The 16,808-nt window shown below is 48.5% G+C and overlaps 1 protein-coding gene across 2 annotated transcripts in view; it reads left to right on the top strand.

Annotated features, from left to right (window-relative positions):
- Positions 1-16,808, top strand: part of ADCY3 (adenylate cyclase 3) — an 89,389-nt gene that overhangs the window by 941 nt on the left and 71,640 nt on the right. For both annotated transcript variants that reach the window (XM_060649994.3, XM_060649989.3), the window contains exon 2: positions 478-1,306. In XM_060649994.3, coding sequence (XP_060505977.3) covers positions 632-1,306 — 675 coding nt within the window. In that variant the 5' untranslated portion in view covers positions 478-631. The remainder of the gene's footprint in view (positions 1-477; positions 1,307-16,808) is intronic.

The raw sequence follows: 16,808 nt of genomic DNA, 5'->3' as shown, positions 1-16,808 counted from the left end.
GCAGGGGCAGGCCAGCCTTCCCGAGGGCAGGTAGTGCCCGGAGGCGGAGAGCCGGAGCCGCCCAGGGTTGGGTGGGAGAAGGAAGTAAACACCAGGAAGATTCAGGAATCCCCGGGATGGCTCTGGTTGCTCCCGGGCACGTTTAATCTCCAGCTTCTAAGGCTTGGGCCTGTTGGAAATTTAGGTGAGGAAGTCAGGGACTGAGGGAGAAGGGATGACACAGATGGACCCGGAGTGTGAGGGATGGAGAGGTGGCCGGGCCTCTGGCAAGCCACAGACAGGAAACTGGCGAGGACGGGACCAGGTATGTGTATGTGTGGGTGGTCCGGTGGTGGCGTGAGCGTGGGGGCGACTGGAGAAGGCCCTGGTCCCGGAGCCTCGGGCAGCAGCGATTCGTTCGGGAGGGGTAGGATGGGTCACGAGAAACCACAGATAGGAATGAAGAGCCGTGTATCTACTTGGCGTTGTCCTTCTAAGTTCCAGATCAGCGCTGCCTGTGCCCTGGAGACCTGCTCTGCGTCCTGCTGGAGGTGGCCGGCCCTCGAGAGCCCTGGTAGGTGGCCCGTTCCAGAGCCCTTCCTCTGATCCCGGTCCACCTCTCCTGGACTGGTAGAAGCAGACAGTCGCCAGGATGCCAAGGAACCAGGGCTTTTCCGAGCCCGAGTACTCGGCTGAGTACTCCGCCGAATACTCGGTCAGCCTGCCCTCTGACCCCGACCGCGGGGTGGGCCGGACCCATGAAATATCTGTCCGGAACTCGGGATCCTGCCTCTGCCTGCCTCGATTCATGCGGCTGACCTTCGTGCCCGAGTCCTTGGAGAACTTGTACCAGACCTACTTCAAACGGCAGCGCCATGAGACGCTGCTGGTGCTGGTGGTCTTTGCGGCCCTCTTCGACTGCTACGTGGTGGTCATGTGCGCGGTGGTCTACTCCAGCGACAAGCTGGCTCCCCTGGTCGTCGCTGGGATGGGACTGCTGTTGGACATCCTCCTGTTCGTGCTCTGCAAAAAGGGGCTGCTCCCCGACCGCGTCACCCGGAAAGTGGTGCCCTACCTGCTGTGGCTGCTGATAACTGCCCAGATTTTCTCCTACCTGGGCCTGAACTTTGCCCGCGCGCATGCGGCCAGCGACACGGTGGGCTGGCAGACCTTCTTTGTCTTCTCCTTCTTCATCACGCTGCCCCTCAGCCTCAGCCCCATCGTCATCATCTCCGTGGTCTCCTGTGTTGTGCACACACTCGTCTTGGGGGTCACCGTGGCCCAGCAGCAGCAGGATGGGCTGAAAGGCAGGCACTTGCTGAGGGAGGTGAGTCCCTCCTTGAGTCCCACCCAGGGGCTTCCCTTCCCACCAGCTCTCCTGCGAGGTGGTACCAGTTTCAAAGGTGGGATGGCATTGTTGTCTTTGCCCTTGAGTCAACATATGTTGGGGGAGTGCCTCCGGGGCTCTGGGCTGCTTGTACAGAAAGACCGTCTCTCTCTCAACCTCTGGAGTTTCTCTGGAGCTTCTCTGTGCTTGGCCTGAGGGAGTGGAGGATGTCAGGACATTGGGCCTCAGGGCCACTCTGTCACCCGTGTCCAGCCCAGGTGGGCAGCAGGAAGGCCCACTAGGCCTGGTTCCAAGGCAGCGTCGTCCTGGTCATTGCTTCTGTCCTTGATCTCCAAGAGAAAGACCTCTTATGGGGAAGGGGAGGGTTCCCTTAGCCTCTGGTCTCCAGCCTGTCCTTGACTAGCTTCAGCAGTTGACTGACTTGTGTGGACTCAGTACCCCTCTGTCGGATGGGGACCGTATGTCTGCATAAGTGGTTGTTATCAAGATCAGAGGGCATGTGGGCAGAGATGCCCTAAGAAACACAAAGGTGTGATGGTCCTAGATCCTGCGTCTGCCGCTGGGAGCTCACGGTGTGTAGAGCAGTTGGAAGGTATGGGGACAGTCGTGCTGGCCACGGTATTGGAGGGTCTGCTAGTTCTTTGAGGACACGTTCTGCTGGAAGGGGTGGAGTTTGGGCCACCACTTAACTAATCGCATCGTGCTCCTGCCAGGAGCCAAGACCCTGGCTAGGCGGTGAGGGGCTATAGAGACTGGGAGGTGTGATTCTCAGCATCTGAGTTTATCTACTAACCCATCTGGAGGAGCCTGCGGGGCTTAATGAGTTCCACAGTCTTGTGCCCTACCTGCTGCCTCCTTTATTCTTGAGCCCAGAGATGGAAAGTGCCCTGTTCGAGGCTACATAAGTAGTTACAGTGATCACATGCCTGGAGCGTCCATTTCTCGATTCCGGTTCCAGTGCTCTTCCTCCTATGTCATGATGCTGGCTACATCTCTGCCAAAGCCATTATCATGGTCTCTTGGGCTTGAGAGTTGAGTCTCCATAGGCCCAGCAGTGCCATAGGGGTTGATGCAAGAACGCCAGGGAACCGTCCCATTGCCTCCCACTTGGTTAGAGGAAAACACAGGTTTTCTGTTTTAACTTTTTCCTGCTCATGCAGGGTCCTCTCTCAGGAAGCCTTGTGCGTTCTGCAGGAGCCCAGCCCCGGGCTGGTGCGCACGGGCCCCATGAGTACACCAAGAGTTCCCTTGGTTTTTCTCCCGATGCCCTGTTCACATAAAGTGACAATCCGCCGTTGCTACCTTGACTTTTGAGTCCGTGAGCTTTAGCTTGTGCCTCTGCCAGTCAAGGGTCCTGCTGGAAGCTATCTGGGGAAGAGTGGCAGGGGTCATTCCTGCTTGGAAATGGTAGGAAGCACAGCTCAGAGCAGACAGGCGGGTGGGCATGGCAGCCTTTGGGGTCTGACCTCCAACTCAGAACTGTTACTTTCTACTAAACAGTCACTTCTGGCATCTTCCTCCCTGTCTGGGCCCCTGGACCACAGGAGTTTCCCATATGCTTCGCTGTCCCTTAAGAGAGCAAAAACAAATTCTCCCCTTTGGAGCCCAGCCACTAAACTCGTGATTTGCTGGTATCCTTTGGGTGCTGCTAAGAAGAGACAAAAAACCCAAAAGATTAGGAAACCGGGAAAAAAGAAAACGAAATAAACAGAAGATAACAATATTAGCATCCCAGGAGAGCATGGCCTTGGCATGGAAGCAGTGCCCCGAATGTGACTTTCGGAATGGAGGGGAAGGAGGAGGTCCCTCTCAAGGTCCATTTGGGAGCCTGAGATAGAATGCAGGAGGCCTCAGCTTTCAGTGGGCTGCATTCCAGAAGTTTGAGTCACTTGTTTGGAACTAATGTGCCTTTTTAAAAGGTGCCTGGGTTCCCAGACCCACTTGCCCAAGTTTTCCTTAAGTCACAGAGTCCCTGCATTCAGTATTTCTGAATGTGGTGGAAATTAAGCCCCAGGTGGCTGTGTGCGCTGTGGGGAGAACACTGGATATATCTCTCCTCCAGCTGTGTAATGAAGCAACACCCACCTGCCCTCTGCTCCTGCGGGCCCATGTTACCTACTGGGATCAAGGGTAGGATGGGACGGAGATGTGAGAATGGGACAGCCGGATCCCCAACTAGGGTAACCCCAGGAATGTTCTCCAGACCCCAGCACCACCGTGCTTTTCCTTCTCTTGCCTAAAGACTCCCCTTTTCTTTTTCTTTGCCCATCACCTGTTGGATCCAGCCAGTGACTCCCTCCTGGGCCGGTGGGGGGCAGTGAATTGGGTTCCAGCAGGCACTGGGTCTGGGGGCTTTGGGAATGCTCCTGTTGCTGCTGCCACCCGCAGCACTAAGAAGCATTTTCACTGTCGATGGCTTCCTCCTCTGCACCCTTCGTGCTCTCAAACCCATACTCCTCTAGTGGGGGGTAGGGGATAGACAGGGACAGGGAGACCTCAGGGTAGCCTGAAATGTCAGCGGCAAGACATCCAGCCTGCCTTGGGCTCTTCTCCTAGGAGGCAGGAAGGTTGGGGTTCTGACCAGAAAAGTAGGTCGAGCCGGGCTGTCAGATGGGGTGTGGGATTGGGGTGTTACTGGGGTTTCACTTATTAGTGGATGAGTGAAGATTACTGAGCAATAGTATGGGCCTTGCTGCCTGTGGGGTCTGGGGATAATGGGAATCAGACAATCCCAGTCCGAGGCTGGGGGGTGTAGGGGAGCTGGGCTGGGGGGAGCAAGCTGCAGCTAGTGGGGTCTCCGCACATCCCTCCCCTTGCCTGGGTCCTGGCGCCACCCTCCTCTTATGGCACAACTTGCCCTCTACTGCCCCAAACTGCCCCTTAGGGTGATGTGATGGAGCAGGATGGGGTCCAGGGCAGGGATGGCAGCAGCTGATGGGGGAAGGGGGGGTGGGCAGAAAACGCAGTTAAGGTGGTAGGGAGCATTCCTGAGGCCAGTGGCGATTCCCAAGACCCTCAATGCGCCCACACAACCTGTTCCCTTCTGGCGGGGTTGTTAAAGAGTCTGTGACTGGTTAGGGGCAAGGAGCAATATTTGAAAACTATTTCATAGCAGAAAGGCTGTTTGAGAGCAAAATTTTCTCTTGGAATTAATAGCCTGTTAAGACCTTTATTTACAAATGGGAACACGATATGCTGGGGATGTGTAATTCCTTCACATGTACACATCACACAGCATTCACCCCATGGATGGACATTCCACTCCGGGGGGGCTGGAGGCAGCTATAGGAGGGATATTGTGTGAGAGGGCTGATGCTTCCAGACTCCTTCATCCACAGGCTGGAGTTTAGGGTTCTATATACATCATCCCATTTGATTCTGGATGTTACTGGCTCCATTTTACAGATGAGGAAACTGAGGCTCAGGGAGGTTGAGAGTTAGTGGAGGGGCTGGATAATGGGGGAGGGGTCCCTGCTGAGTGAGAAGGGGGGATGATGGGGAGAGGGGGCAGGACATATCCAGAGGCTTCCCTGAGATCCTCTCTTCCTCTGGAATGCAGGCTTCTGAGCCTCTTCCTGCTTCTCTGGCCGCCCCGAAACGCGTTTGCTGAGTGGTGTTGAAGAAAGGTACCAAGAGGTGGGAGGCCCTAAAATATCACAGCAGGCACCCCCCCTGTCTCCCCCTGGGAATTGGATACAAGGAGGGGAGAGGCCATGACAGACTCTTCCTGGTGGGGACATGGCTGGGTGGGTATGTGTGAGATGAAATGTGATGAATTGGGGCAGGAGGACAGCAGGCTGGGGGGCTCTGAGCAACCAGAGGCATCAGGGTGAGAGAGGCAGGTGTGCAGGAAACGGGCGGGGAGGCAAAGCCACTGTCCCAGAGTGGGACAGAAGGGTCATCCCTCTGCGCCGTGTGCACAGCTGGGCATGTTTTAGGACCAGAATACTAAGGAAAGGTGTAGAAGGGACAGGGAGGCATCAAATCCAGCTGTGGAAGAACAGTGCATTATTGAACATGGAAACAACTTTGCAGAAAATCACCCCCTCAATCCCATCCCGGTTGTGTGTGTGTGTGTGTGTGTGTGTGGCCTTTTCTGATCCTCCTGTGTGTGAGAACAGCTTTTCTAGTACGTCCTTGTCGTGCATATGCAGTGGGTCCTGACTTTCACCATGTTACCTCACTCATGTTTGGCCGTGAATATCGGATCCCTCATGTTTATTTTAAATTGGCACTTTTATCATTAGCTGGTTTTCCTGGAGAGTAAACTAGAGCCTGGGGCTGGGCCAGTAGTGGGGGACTGGGTAGCAGTGCCAGTCGGACCCCAACATCCATGCCCGGGTCTCCCCTTGCCCCGCCCCCAGGCTTGCTTTGTAAACTCCAGGATGTACACACACGTAGGCCCCTGGACTTGGTCTGCCCAACAGCCCTGGTGGATGCTCCTTGAGGTGGACTTCCTAGGACTCCAAGGTCATTCTTGTTCTCCAGTTCCTTCACGTTTGTACGCTAAACCCCCTGGAGTGTTCCAACCCTGAATACATATTCAGACCTTCCCTCCCTGGCCCCTCCTCCACTGTGTTCTCTTGATAGGCACTTTTTTTTTTTTTTTTTTGAGACTGAGCATGGTGAATGTGGTGAATGAATAAGCACAAGGGAGGGGCAGAGAGGTATGGGGAGAGAGAATCTTAAGCAGGCTCCACGCTCCGTGCTGAGCCCCATGCGGGGTTCAAGCCTGCAACCCTGGGATCGTGACCTGAGCTGAAATCAAGAGTTGGACATTTAACCAACTGAGCTACCCAGGCACCCCATTGATAAGCACTCTTGATGATAGGCTTCTGTGGGTGTAATCCTGACCAACGCTCAGCTGTGTGTGTGCTCAGGGGGAACACCCACGTGCAGGGCCAGGCCCACTGAATATGGAGTATAGACAGGATGCCCTCATTCACTGAACTCTTGCTGTGTTTCCGGTAAGTAGCTCCCAGCAAGAGGTAGATATTGTTTTCATTTACAGATGGGGACACTGAAATGTGTATAAGTGACATGACTGGTCTAAGGCCATATAGCGAGCAGGTGGCAGATCAGGATTCAAACCCAGATCAGTGAGGTAACAGAGTTCCTTCTCTTCAAACATAAAAGAACCCCTTAGACTGTCTTTCCTCAGACCTGTTGAGATAAAGTTCCAGCAGGGATAGGGTCCCAACCCTTAGAAGGCGCTATGCGACAGAGGATGAGGTGTTTCTAGGGGCAGGCATATTGCTACTGATCAAGGCGTATAGCTGTCCAGAGATTGAATGGGGGTTGCAACCAAAAGCCTACATACTTCTGTGACTTCTGGAGATTTCATTAGGTCCTAGGACAGTGTAGTTCCTGATGTCTCTGCAGTGATGACCCATTCATCAAGAAAATATTAAGTTACATTTAGTATAAGATGGGGTGTGGTATTGCATTCTAAAAACCTTTTTGGCCAGAGTTTGATAAAAACTAGTTTGGATATTTTGATTCTCTAGGAAACTCTTTAATGTGGAATGGGCCACTTCTCTTTGGCCTTACCGCACATAAATGCATCCAATTTACTAAGTGTTTCAGTTATCTATTGCTGTAACAACCTCAGAATAATAGCTTACTATCTTATTCTGTGGGTTGACTGTGGTCAGCTGGACAGTTTTTGTGTTTCAGGTGGCACTGGCTGGGGTCACTCACTTGACCGCCTGGGCTGTTGCATTCAGCCATTGGCATTCAGCTGACCACTATGCTGAAAAGCTCTAGGGAGGCCTGGAGCCTTGGATCTCCTCTAAATGACCTCTCCACGTGGTTAGCTTGGATTTCCTCACAGGTGTGGTGGTCTCTGGGAGGAAATGGCAGCTACCAGAGTTGTTTTTAGAGGCTAGACTGGTCACTGTGGTCAAAGAAGGTCACGCTAACCTGGATGCAAGATAAGGGGACCTTCTACCCCTTGATGTGAGAGTGGCCTGTGCATACAGGGAGGAAAGGGATGGAGAGCAGACATCCTCTGAGGCTGCCTACCAAACCAGGGGACACATGGGGGATGCTAGGGAGAAGGGGTTAAAGAAATCCATGAGTCTGGGTGGGATACCAAAATACCATGTGACCACAGGATGCTTCAAAAGTTAGAAATGTGGTCCAGAGCAAGGCATAATATAACTTCTTTAAGGTATTGCTTCTCTGTGAAATCCATAATTTCTATGATTTTTCAGAAATTTTTAGAAACTGCAGCGCACATAAAAAAAGACAGTGGCTCATAGTTCATTTGTGTGAGCTTTTCATGCATTATATTTTTGAGAAGAATCCTCTTGTCAAGGGTGCAGACCTGCTCTGTCCAGGGCACTGTGCCAATTTACAGGGAAGCTGTCTCTGCATCCAACCACAACCCCAGCACCAGTGCTGGTCCTTTCTCTCCACACATCATCTAGATCAGCAGCCTGGCTTTGATATTTGTATTCCTTTCCCAGGAGGTGGGAGTTTGCTCATGTACATGTTTCAGAAACATGTCAAATTTGTCTTTCTTAACAGGTTGTCATTGCCTCAAGGAGAGGTTAAGACTGATCGTAGAATTCCTTTGCAGCCCTTTGTGGTGCCTTGGTTGTGACTTCGCTCTGTAAATGTTGAATATGTACATTCCTGCTCTGGTTTTGCCTTTATTTCCTTTCCCATCAACTCATTGAGAGTTTCATAAATCTTTGGCTAGATCCAAGATCGGGGAAATGTTTTAGGGTTAAGCCGAGTGATTTGAGAATTATTACTTTTTAAGTTTATTTATTTTGAGAGGGAGAGGGAGTGCAAGAGAGAGCACGAACCGAAGAGGGCCAGTGAGAGAGTCCCAAGTAGCCTCCATGCTGTCAGCACAGAGCCCCATGTGGGGCTCGATCTCACAAACAGGGAGATGATGACCTAAGTTGAAACCGAGAGTCAGATGGTTAACCCACTGAGCCACCCAGGAACCCCAAAAATTATTTTTTAAAGAAAGATTTATATAAAACCTTTCAGGGGTGCTAATCAATACTCCTTTGCCACTTGTTTATATCCTTGTGTAGGGAAAAGCAGCAATAGAGGAGGGTTTTTAGGAGCCCAAAAAATGAGTCATAGATATCCTGTTGGCCTAATTCTAATCTCCTTGCACAAAAATGATTTGTGTGAGATCATTTAGGAGAATGGCTGAGCAGAGTTGGAGCTGTTACCATCCCACCTTCTCTGCTTGTTCCTGTAGTTTGAGAAACTTAATTCCTTCCATCACTTATCAAACATTTCATCAGGGTAGTAAGCATTGATCTAGTCAGAGTATACAGAGAATGTCTAAAACTTAGCCCCTTCCTCAAGGAGCTCATGGGCTATGGTGCAAGTCCTGTTAGTGAGGACCTACCTAGGGAAACCAGAAGGCTTCTAAAGAGCTGGCCATTGAGCTGGAATTTGAAGGATGAGTAGGAGTTTGCTAAGTGGAGTAATGGGAGTGGGGCTTCTCAGTCAGAGTCCTAGGAGGTTCTCACTTGGTCAGGACTGGTGAGCATTATTATGTGACAGGAGCATGAGTGGGTGATAGGAGCTGGAGAGACAAGGTGCAGAGAAGCCAGATAGCAGAAAGGCTAAAGGATTTTTTGGCCTTTATTCCTACAATGATGGGGTCCATTGTAGGAATTTTAGCAGGGGCAGATAGGATCTGATTTGCATTTAGAAGAGTCATTCTGGTGGACTTGAGTGAGGCCAAGACTGATTAGGAGACTTCTAAAATTATCCAGGCATGATGCCGTGAGAGCCATCCACCAACATGGAAGTGGGATAGAGAAGAGGACTTCAGTTTGAGGTGTCCATGAGACATCTGGGTAGAACTATCAGATTATTCAGTGGGTAATTATTTGAAAAAAAATTTTTTGATATTTGTTTATTTTGAGAGAGAGAGAGAGAATGAATGAATGAATAAATGAATGAGAATGAATGGGGGAGGGACAGAGAGCAAGGGAGACACAGAATCCAAAGCAGGCTGCAAGCTTTGAGCTGTCAGCACAGAGCCTAAGGTGGGGCTCGAACTCACGAGCCATGAGATCATGACCTGAGCCGAAGTTGGATGCCCAACCGACTGAGCCATCAGTGGGTAATTATTGAACACCAGGCCCTGTGTTCAAGATCTGGAGCTTAGAAGAGAAATCTAGAGTTTCAGATTTGGGAATCATTAGCATTTAAATGGCCCCCATCACCACAGAGAGGGTGCATTTTGCCCAAGGAAAGTGTGGAATCCAGAGAAGTGGGCTTAGGACCTAGCATTAGGGAGGAGCCCAGATGAGGAGTTCCCTAGCCCAGAGCATCCATGCCCCACCCCATCTACAAATACAGGTTAATTTCTTCCTTGACCATATGGATGCCTCATTTCTTTTTCTTGTCTGATTGCTATGGCTCCGTCTTTCAGCACCATGTTGGATAAACATGGCAAGAGTAGACATGTTTGTGTCATTCCTGATCTTAGAAGAAAAGGACTCAGCTTTTCACTATCGGGTATGATGTTAGCTGTGCATTTTTCATATATGGCCTTTATTACATTGAGGTATGTTCCCTCTGAACCCACTTTGTTGAGAGTTTTTATCATGAACAGATGTTGAATTTCAGCAGATGCTTTTTTTGCGTCTTTGAGATGATCATATGATTTTTATCCATTTTGTTGATGTGGTGTATTGTGTTGATTGATTAGCAAATATTGAACCATTCTTGCATCCCTGGAATAAATTCCACTTGATTGTGGTGAATGATATTTCTAATGTATTATTGAATATGTTTTGCTAGTATTTTGTTGAGGATTTTTGCATCTGTGTATATCAGGGATATTGGCCAGTAGTTTTCTTTCTTTCTTTCTTTCTTTCTTTCTTTCTTTCTTTCTTTCTTTCTTTCTTTCTTTTCTTCCTTTCTTCCTTCCTTTTCTTTCTTTCTTTCTTTCTTTCTTTCTTTCTTTCTTTCTTTCTTTCTTTCTTGTGATGTCTTTGGCTGGTTTTAGTGTCCGCATAATTTTGGCCTCATAGAGTACATTTAAAGCTTTCTTTGCTTTTCTATTTTTTGGAATAGCTTGATGAAAATTGGTATTGTCTCTTTAAATGTTTGGTAGAATTCTCTTGTGAATCCATCTGATCCTGGACTCTTATTTTATGGTAGTTTTGATTATCAATTCAATTTTGTTACTAGTAATTGGTCAATTCAGGTTTTCTATTTCTTCCTGATTAACTTTTGGAAGATTGTATGTTTTTAGGAATTTATCCATTTCTTCTAGGTTGTCCAATTTTTGGCATATAATTTTTCATAGGGTTCTCTTACAATCCTTTGTATTTCTGTGGTGTCCATTGTTACTTCACTTTTGTTTCTGATTTATTTATTTTATTTATTTGGGTCCTTTTTTTCTTGATGAGTCAGGCTAAAGGTTTATCAATTTTGTTTATCTTTTCAAAGAACCAGCTCCTGGTTTCACTGATTTTTTTTTTCGATTTTTTTTTTCAGTCTCTGTCATTTATTTCTGGTCTTGATCTTCATTATTTCCTTTTTTCTACTCACCTTGGGTTTTGTTTGTTCTTTTTTTAGTTTCTTTAGGTATAAGATTGGATTGTTTGTTTGAGCTCCCTCTCGGCCAGTCTATGTCTGATGCCTCTTCCTTCCTCTGATCAGGTTTTTAGCTGTTTCCTCCAGCAAAGTTCCTCTTTGTGGTTTCTAAGAAATTTCCTTTGATTAGTAATGAAGGTTTTTCTTTTCCCTTTCCTCTCTTCAAGAACGCTTTCTTTGTTGTAAACAGAACAGAAAATGACATGTTTAAGATGAAATCCCACCCCACCCTTCACCCCCATTCAAAACCCCAAAGTACGTGGTCTGGATTTGAACCTTTGCAAGATTTCCACGGTTGTGGTTTGTTGTTCCTGCACCATTTCAAGACTGGTCCTCGTGAAATGTAACCAGCTGAGTCTGATCTGGCAGCATAAGGTCAGGCAGCTGCCCCTCCCAGTTCCATGGTCGGCTCTAGGTGGGCTTCTTGGCTACCCTGGGAAGGCTCTTTTTCACTCGGTGGGACCGGGTCCTGGATAATTGATCCCCGTGGGCCAAATTCTTAAGAGACTGACTGGTAAGCCCAAGGCTTGGTCACCAACTTGATGATAGTAGATGGACCTGGCTACTCTCCTAAGGAGGGAAATACTATGTATGTCTGTTACTCGGTACATATTTGCTACAAATTCCTAAGAAACCAGATCAGTAATTTCCTGAAGGGGAATTGAGCAAAGGACAGTGCATGGTGCTGAGGGTGGGTCCTCATCTCAGGCTAGGAACTGCTCCTGCTGCCCATAGGCCCATTTCCCAGTGTTGGGTGACTCCGTCTGTTAGACATAGCCTCCCTCTGATAGCCAGGAAAGTGGTACAATTCTCTCTCCAGCTCTTTTTCTAAACTCCTACATGTGATTATAGTTTATACTTCACAAGCACTCTGGAAGACACTAACAACCACCCGCCCCCCTCGCCCCCCCCCCCCCCCCCCCCCCGCCGCCCCTGCACATTGGGATTGTAGTTGTTTAAATCACCCATCTCTGGGAACACACCTGGGACATTGTCTCTTTATTTCAGAAAGGACCCAATGTAGTGTGGTTATTTTAGGGAGCATTTTCTCTTCCTTCCATAGTGTCTGGTCTCAGACCCTGCTGACCTCTATAGTTATAAACTAGTGAAGGGACCTTGGGGGCCTGGCCTGCCAATGGGCTTTGTGCTTTGAGAATCCATAAAAGCACCAGCTTCACAGTTATTTGACTCAAAGTACTTCCTAGCTCCCAACTTACCAACTTTAAGAGCTTAGGCATGTTATTTAATCTGTCTAGTCTCTACCTCTGTGAATCTTCCTTCACTGGGTCAGTGCAGTGATGAAATGCACTAACCTATGTACCTGGCTTTCTGGTGTAGGGCTGAGGCACCGCTGGGCCTAGCAGTGCCCGTTGCTCTGGCTTTTGCTGTCGTTATTACTGGCTCCACTGGAGAGGAATTTTAGAACAACTTGGGCCAATCCCAAGGGAGAGAAGAGAAGCTCTATGCTCCAGATGTCTGGAGGGCACCGTGGTTGGGTCATTGGAAACTTAACTCCCCTTATTGGGGGATAGGGGAGCTAGGCCAACATTTTGTTGTTGTTTCCTTAGACATGTTAGAGGGAACGTACTTTTCAGGTGAAGTTTCCCATGAGGACAAAGAATACTGGACTTTTAACGCAGGCTTTTTGTCCTTTGATTTTTTGGGGGGTTTCTTTTGCTTGTTTTTGTTTTGTACCATAGCAGTGACCTTTCATTTAATGTCTTTCTCTATTTTGAGAAGGATGAATTAAGAGTAGGTAGTGGGTGAAGAAAGGCTCCAGAATGATTTGGACTGGAGGAATGTCAAATCATTCTTCCACTGGGTCAAATCACTTGGGCCATGTGGAGCTTGGTTTCTTTATTGAGAATAAAGAGGACCCTGGGGCTGTGGGACAGCCCTCCTGGGTGGCCTCGCTTTGCTTCTCTTCACCAGCATACGCTAATACACACTTCATGAGACTTCTCACTGGATTTGGAGGTGGAAAGGATCCTTGGGGCTCATGGTCCAACTCGCAGGCTGTGGAGTCCCCAGCACATACTCTAGTCTTGGCTTCCATTTCTCTGGGGATGGGGCACTCCCTTTCCTTCAGAACAGCCTCATTGGTCTGAAGGTGCTGTTAAAACTAATTACAAAGGACATTTATATAGATCTTTAAAATATTTTTTATCTACTGAATGTCTTTAGGCCTCATACCTACTTTGAGTTGATATTCTTGCCTCTGGCACTGTAGATGGAGAGAAAGGGAAGGAAGGACATGGTGCAAATATGGTGCCCAGAACCACAGTGAAAATGCAAGCAGGTTAATCTCAGGTCTTCCAGATCCAAATGCAGTGAAAACGCTCTTACCAGGTGAGATTGGGACATGTAGGTGGTCAGTTAATGTGCAAAGTTCTCGTGATGGTGGCCACCCAGCTGTGTGTCAAAACACATAGACTCTACACCAAAAAGAGTGAATGTCACTGCAAGGAAAGGGACTAAAAATCAAAGCTTGGAAAGAGAGTAGGCGTTGGATGACCTCAATACAGTGCGGTAAGAGCTGTGATACCTCTGCGGACACACCGTGGGGTGAGGGAGCAGGCTTGGATGGGCCCTAATAGAGCCTTTTGGGGCTCTGAATCATGATTGTGGGTGTAGTCACATAGCTGTAGGCATTTGTCAGCACTCATCAAAATACACACTTGCTGATTGTATGCAAAGAGTAATGCAGTGAGGTAGATTTTTAGAAAGTCCGTAAAATCCCAGGAATCCAAAGCAATTGTACGTATATACACATTTATATGTATTTAACATTATTTTGATTGAATACACTTAGCTGTATGGTCACCCGCTTATCTTTTGTTGAGAGAAAGATCTTTCCTTTGTGTCTAGGTGCCCACATTGGTGTCCCTTGTAGTTAAGATGTGTCATCTGTGATTTCCGGTTTCTTTTAAAGGAGAGAGAATTCAGTCAGTTGGAAATAATCTGGGTACAGGATTTTAGATTTTTATGACTTCCTGGCCATGTTTTTGCTATTATCTTGTTCACTTACTTTTTAAAAACATTTTTTAAATGTTTTTATTTATTTTTGAGAAAGAGACAGAACGAGTGGGAGAGGGGCAGAGAGAGAGAGAGAGAGAGAGAGACAGAAGCTGAAGCAGGCTCCAGGCTCTGAGCTGTCAGCACAGAGCCCAGCGCAGGGCTTGAACTCATCGTGAGCATGAGATCATGACCTGAGCCAAAGTTAGACACTCAACTGACTGAGCCACCCAGGCGCCCCTATCTTGCTCACTTCTAATTTACTACTTTACTAATTTTAGCTGTTCACTCCAAAACTTCCAGAATATTCACTTTTCTTAGAAACAATTGCCTTTTTTTCAAACTCCTATTCTGTTTAGGTTATATATAAATCATGTAAATAGGATACCAAAAAACAGCTGACATAACCAGGCTTGGGACTAAACACAGCTGCCTGTGGGGAAACACTCCAGAAGTTAGAGCAGAAATGCAGGAGTGTTCTAGAGAGGATCCTGCCAGCTGTGTGTGTAAGGCCATTGGGTCTTATTGAGGGACGGATGGTCTTGACTCATCTGGAATATTCAGTGCTGTCCCACGCTCCTGGCCCTTCTATTTGAGCCCCATCCTGCCCTCTCTTAGTGTCTGTTCCCTGTTCAAGTGTATGCAGAGAAAGTGCTGTGCACCTGCCTCCTGTTTTCTGCCCAGCAGCCCTTCTGGTATTTGAATTCAGCCATCTCACTGCCCCTAGTCTCCTCCTCAGCCTAAACCACTTCTCCTTTCCAAGAAGTCCTCAGGTGATGTGGGTTTTGAACCTTATAGGATCCCAGGCATTTTTTTTGCGTGCAAACTGCAACTCCGTACCCAGGGGCCCCTGCTCCTGTTTTACAGATGCTGTTCTCCTGCCTCATTGCAGGACACGAACACTAGAGGCAGAAATTCTTCTACAGCTATAATTTAAGGTTTGGTGGGGAGAATGGTCTCTACTCTTGGAAAATTTAGGTATTGAACCTTCGTGAAAGAATCACAGTCTGTGTAAACATTTACATTAATATAGAGAAACCCACTGCTGCCTGGATGGTGGGACAGCTCTGTGGAGACTGTTAGAATGTTCCCCTGCCTGGCAGCATGTGCTGTTTAAGGGAGTGGGGAGAGGCAGAGGAGCCCTTTCAAGGGACCATTCAGCTGGGGACCGCTGGTCATGGCTGAGGGGTTGTGTTTGCCAACCTGGCTGCCCTCTGCCCATGGCCGTGACCCTCTGCAGCCTGCACGCCCCTCGCGCTGTTTCCTTTCTCTGTTGCTTCTCTGCTCCCGTCACCCTGCCAGAGCAGCCGAGATTCACAGCATTGCCAAGTTAACCAGAGTCTGACCCATCCTCTTTTTTGCCTTTTTCGTCACAGGGATGCTGCATGTGGTATTGATTATCTAGACTGTGTAATCTTATTTGTTTGTCTATTGATGGGTATCTGTTGTCCATCTAGCTAGTAATTTATCTTTTCATTCAGCCAAACACATAGGTTCTAGATGCATGTTTGCGCAAGTTGCCAGGTGCTGGGGCTACAGAGAAGAATAACCTGGGGTCCTGCCTACAAGAGGGACCTGACTTGGTTTATTTACTTTCTTAACACCAGAACAGTTTGTCCAGATACGGACACGACACAGAGCGGTCCCTCCATAAATATTTGTTGAATGTTAATGCTTGAATTTTTATTAGGTTGAATCACATGAAATTACCAATATCCAACCATGTTCAATCTGCAAAAAATGCTAATTGCATTTCATACGGTTCAATCTACTACAACAGTAACAAACGTGTCCATTATGGAAAGCCCGGAAAATACTAAATAGTGTGGAAAAATATTACCCATAGTATCAGCCCTCAAGGGTGCCTACTGGTGGCATCGAGCCCCCTTTTATATCTGGATCAATAGGTATGAAGATTGATTTCCCTCGATGTTGTGCAAGTGCTTGTAAGAAACAATTCCACCCAGGCAGGAGTTGTAAAGAGTAGCCGTGAAAGCCCCTCTTCCCAGCCCCCTGCCCCACTCCCCTTCCCATAGGCAACCATTGCTAAGTCTTTGATGTACTTGCAGAGAGCTTTCTATGAATTTGCATATTTATGTGAATCTATGCACATTTAGGATTGAGAGATTATTTATACATTTATGCAAATCAGTGAAAGTATGTGCTAACGCCTACATGCTCCTCACTGGTAACCAGTTTCCCTCTCAAGGTGGGCAGTCCACAGCCCTTTCCTCCTCCAGCCAGGAGGTCCCGCCTGAGGTCCACACTGGTGGCTTCTTGTGTATAGTCGTGTGGCTGCTCCTTGAGTGGAGGAAGAGCCAGGCTGGCGTGGCAAGCTGCTCCCGCCAGCCTCCATGTGACACAGCAAGAAGGACTGTGTGTGGGTCCCACTGAGCAGGAAGCGTGGGCCCGGCCCAGCCCAGCCCAGCTGGCTGGGTACAGGACAGCAGCATCTCAGCTGGGAGCCAGGGGCCGCCATTAGTCCTGGCACCTGCAGTGGCCCTTGTCCAAGTGATTTATTCACTGGGACGCTCCAAAGCATCTAAATCCAACACAAGTCAACTTGCAGGGCGAAAGAGAGAGGGTGGCGGTTTGTACAGGAGGAGGGAAGCCAGGCCAGGAGCTAGATGCCCGCGGATCTCTCCGTGAACCCTGAGCCTCTGTTGGAGGGTTGGGGCTCTGTAGTGCCCATGTTTCTGTCAAGTGCTGACATCCTTTGTGTTTCTGATTTTGCCCATTTCACCGTTGTTTTGTCATTGAACAGGAGTGGAGTTCAGACTCTACCCCTCTGTGGATGCTGGGGTCTTAGGCAAGCCATTTGATGTCACTGAGTTTGGTTTGCTCTTCTGAAAGTGAGAAGGATAGAAGGGCATGTACC

Source organism: Panthera onca, chromosome A3 (assembly GCF_046562875.1).
Source record: "Panthera onca isolate mPanOnc1 chromosome A3, mPanOnc1 haplotype 2, whole genome shotgun sequence".
Classification (NCBI taxonomy): domain Eukaryota; kingdom Metazoa; phylum Chordata; class Mammalia; order Carnivora; family Felidae; genus Panthera; species Panthera onca.
Note: the sequence above shows the minus strand (reverse complement) of the source record. Positions and strands in the feature narration are given on the sequence as shown.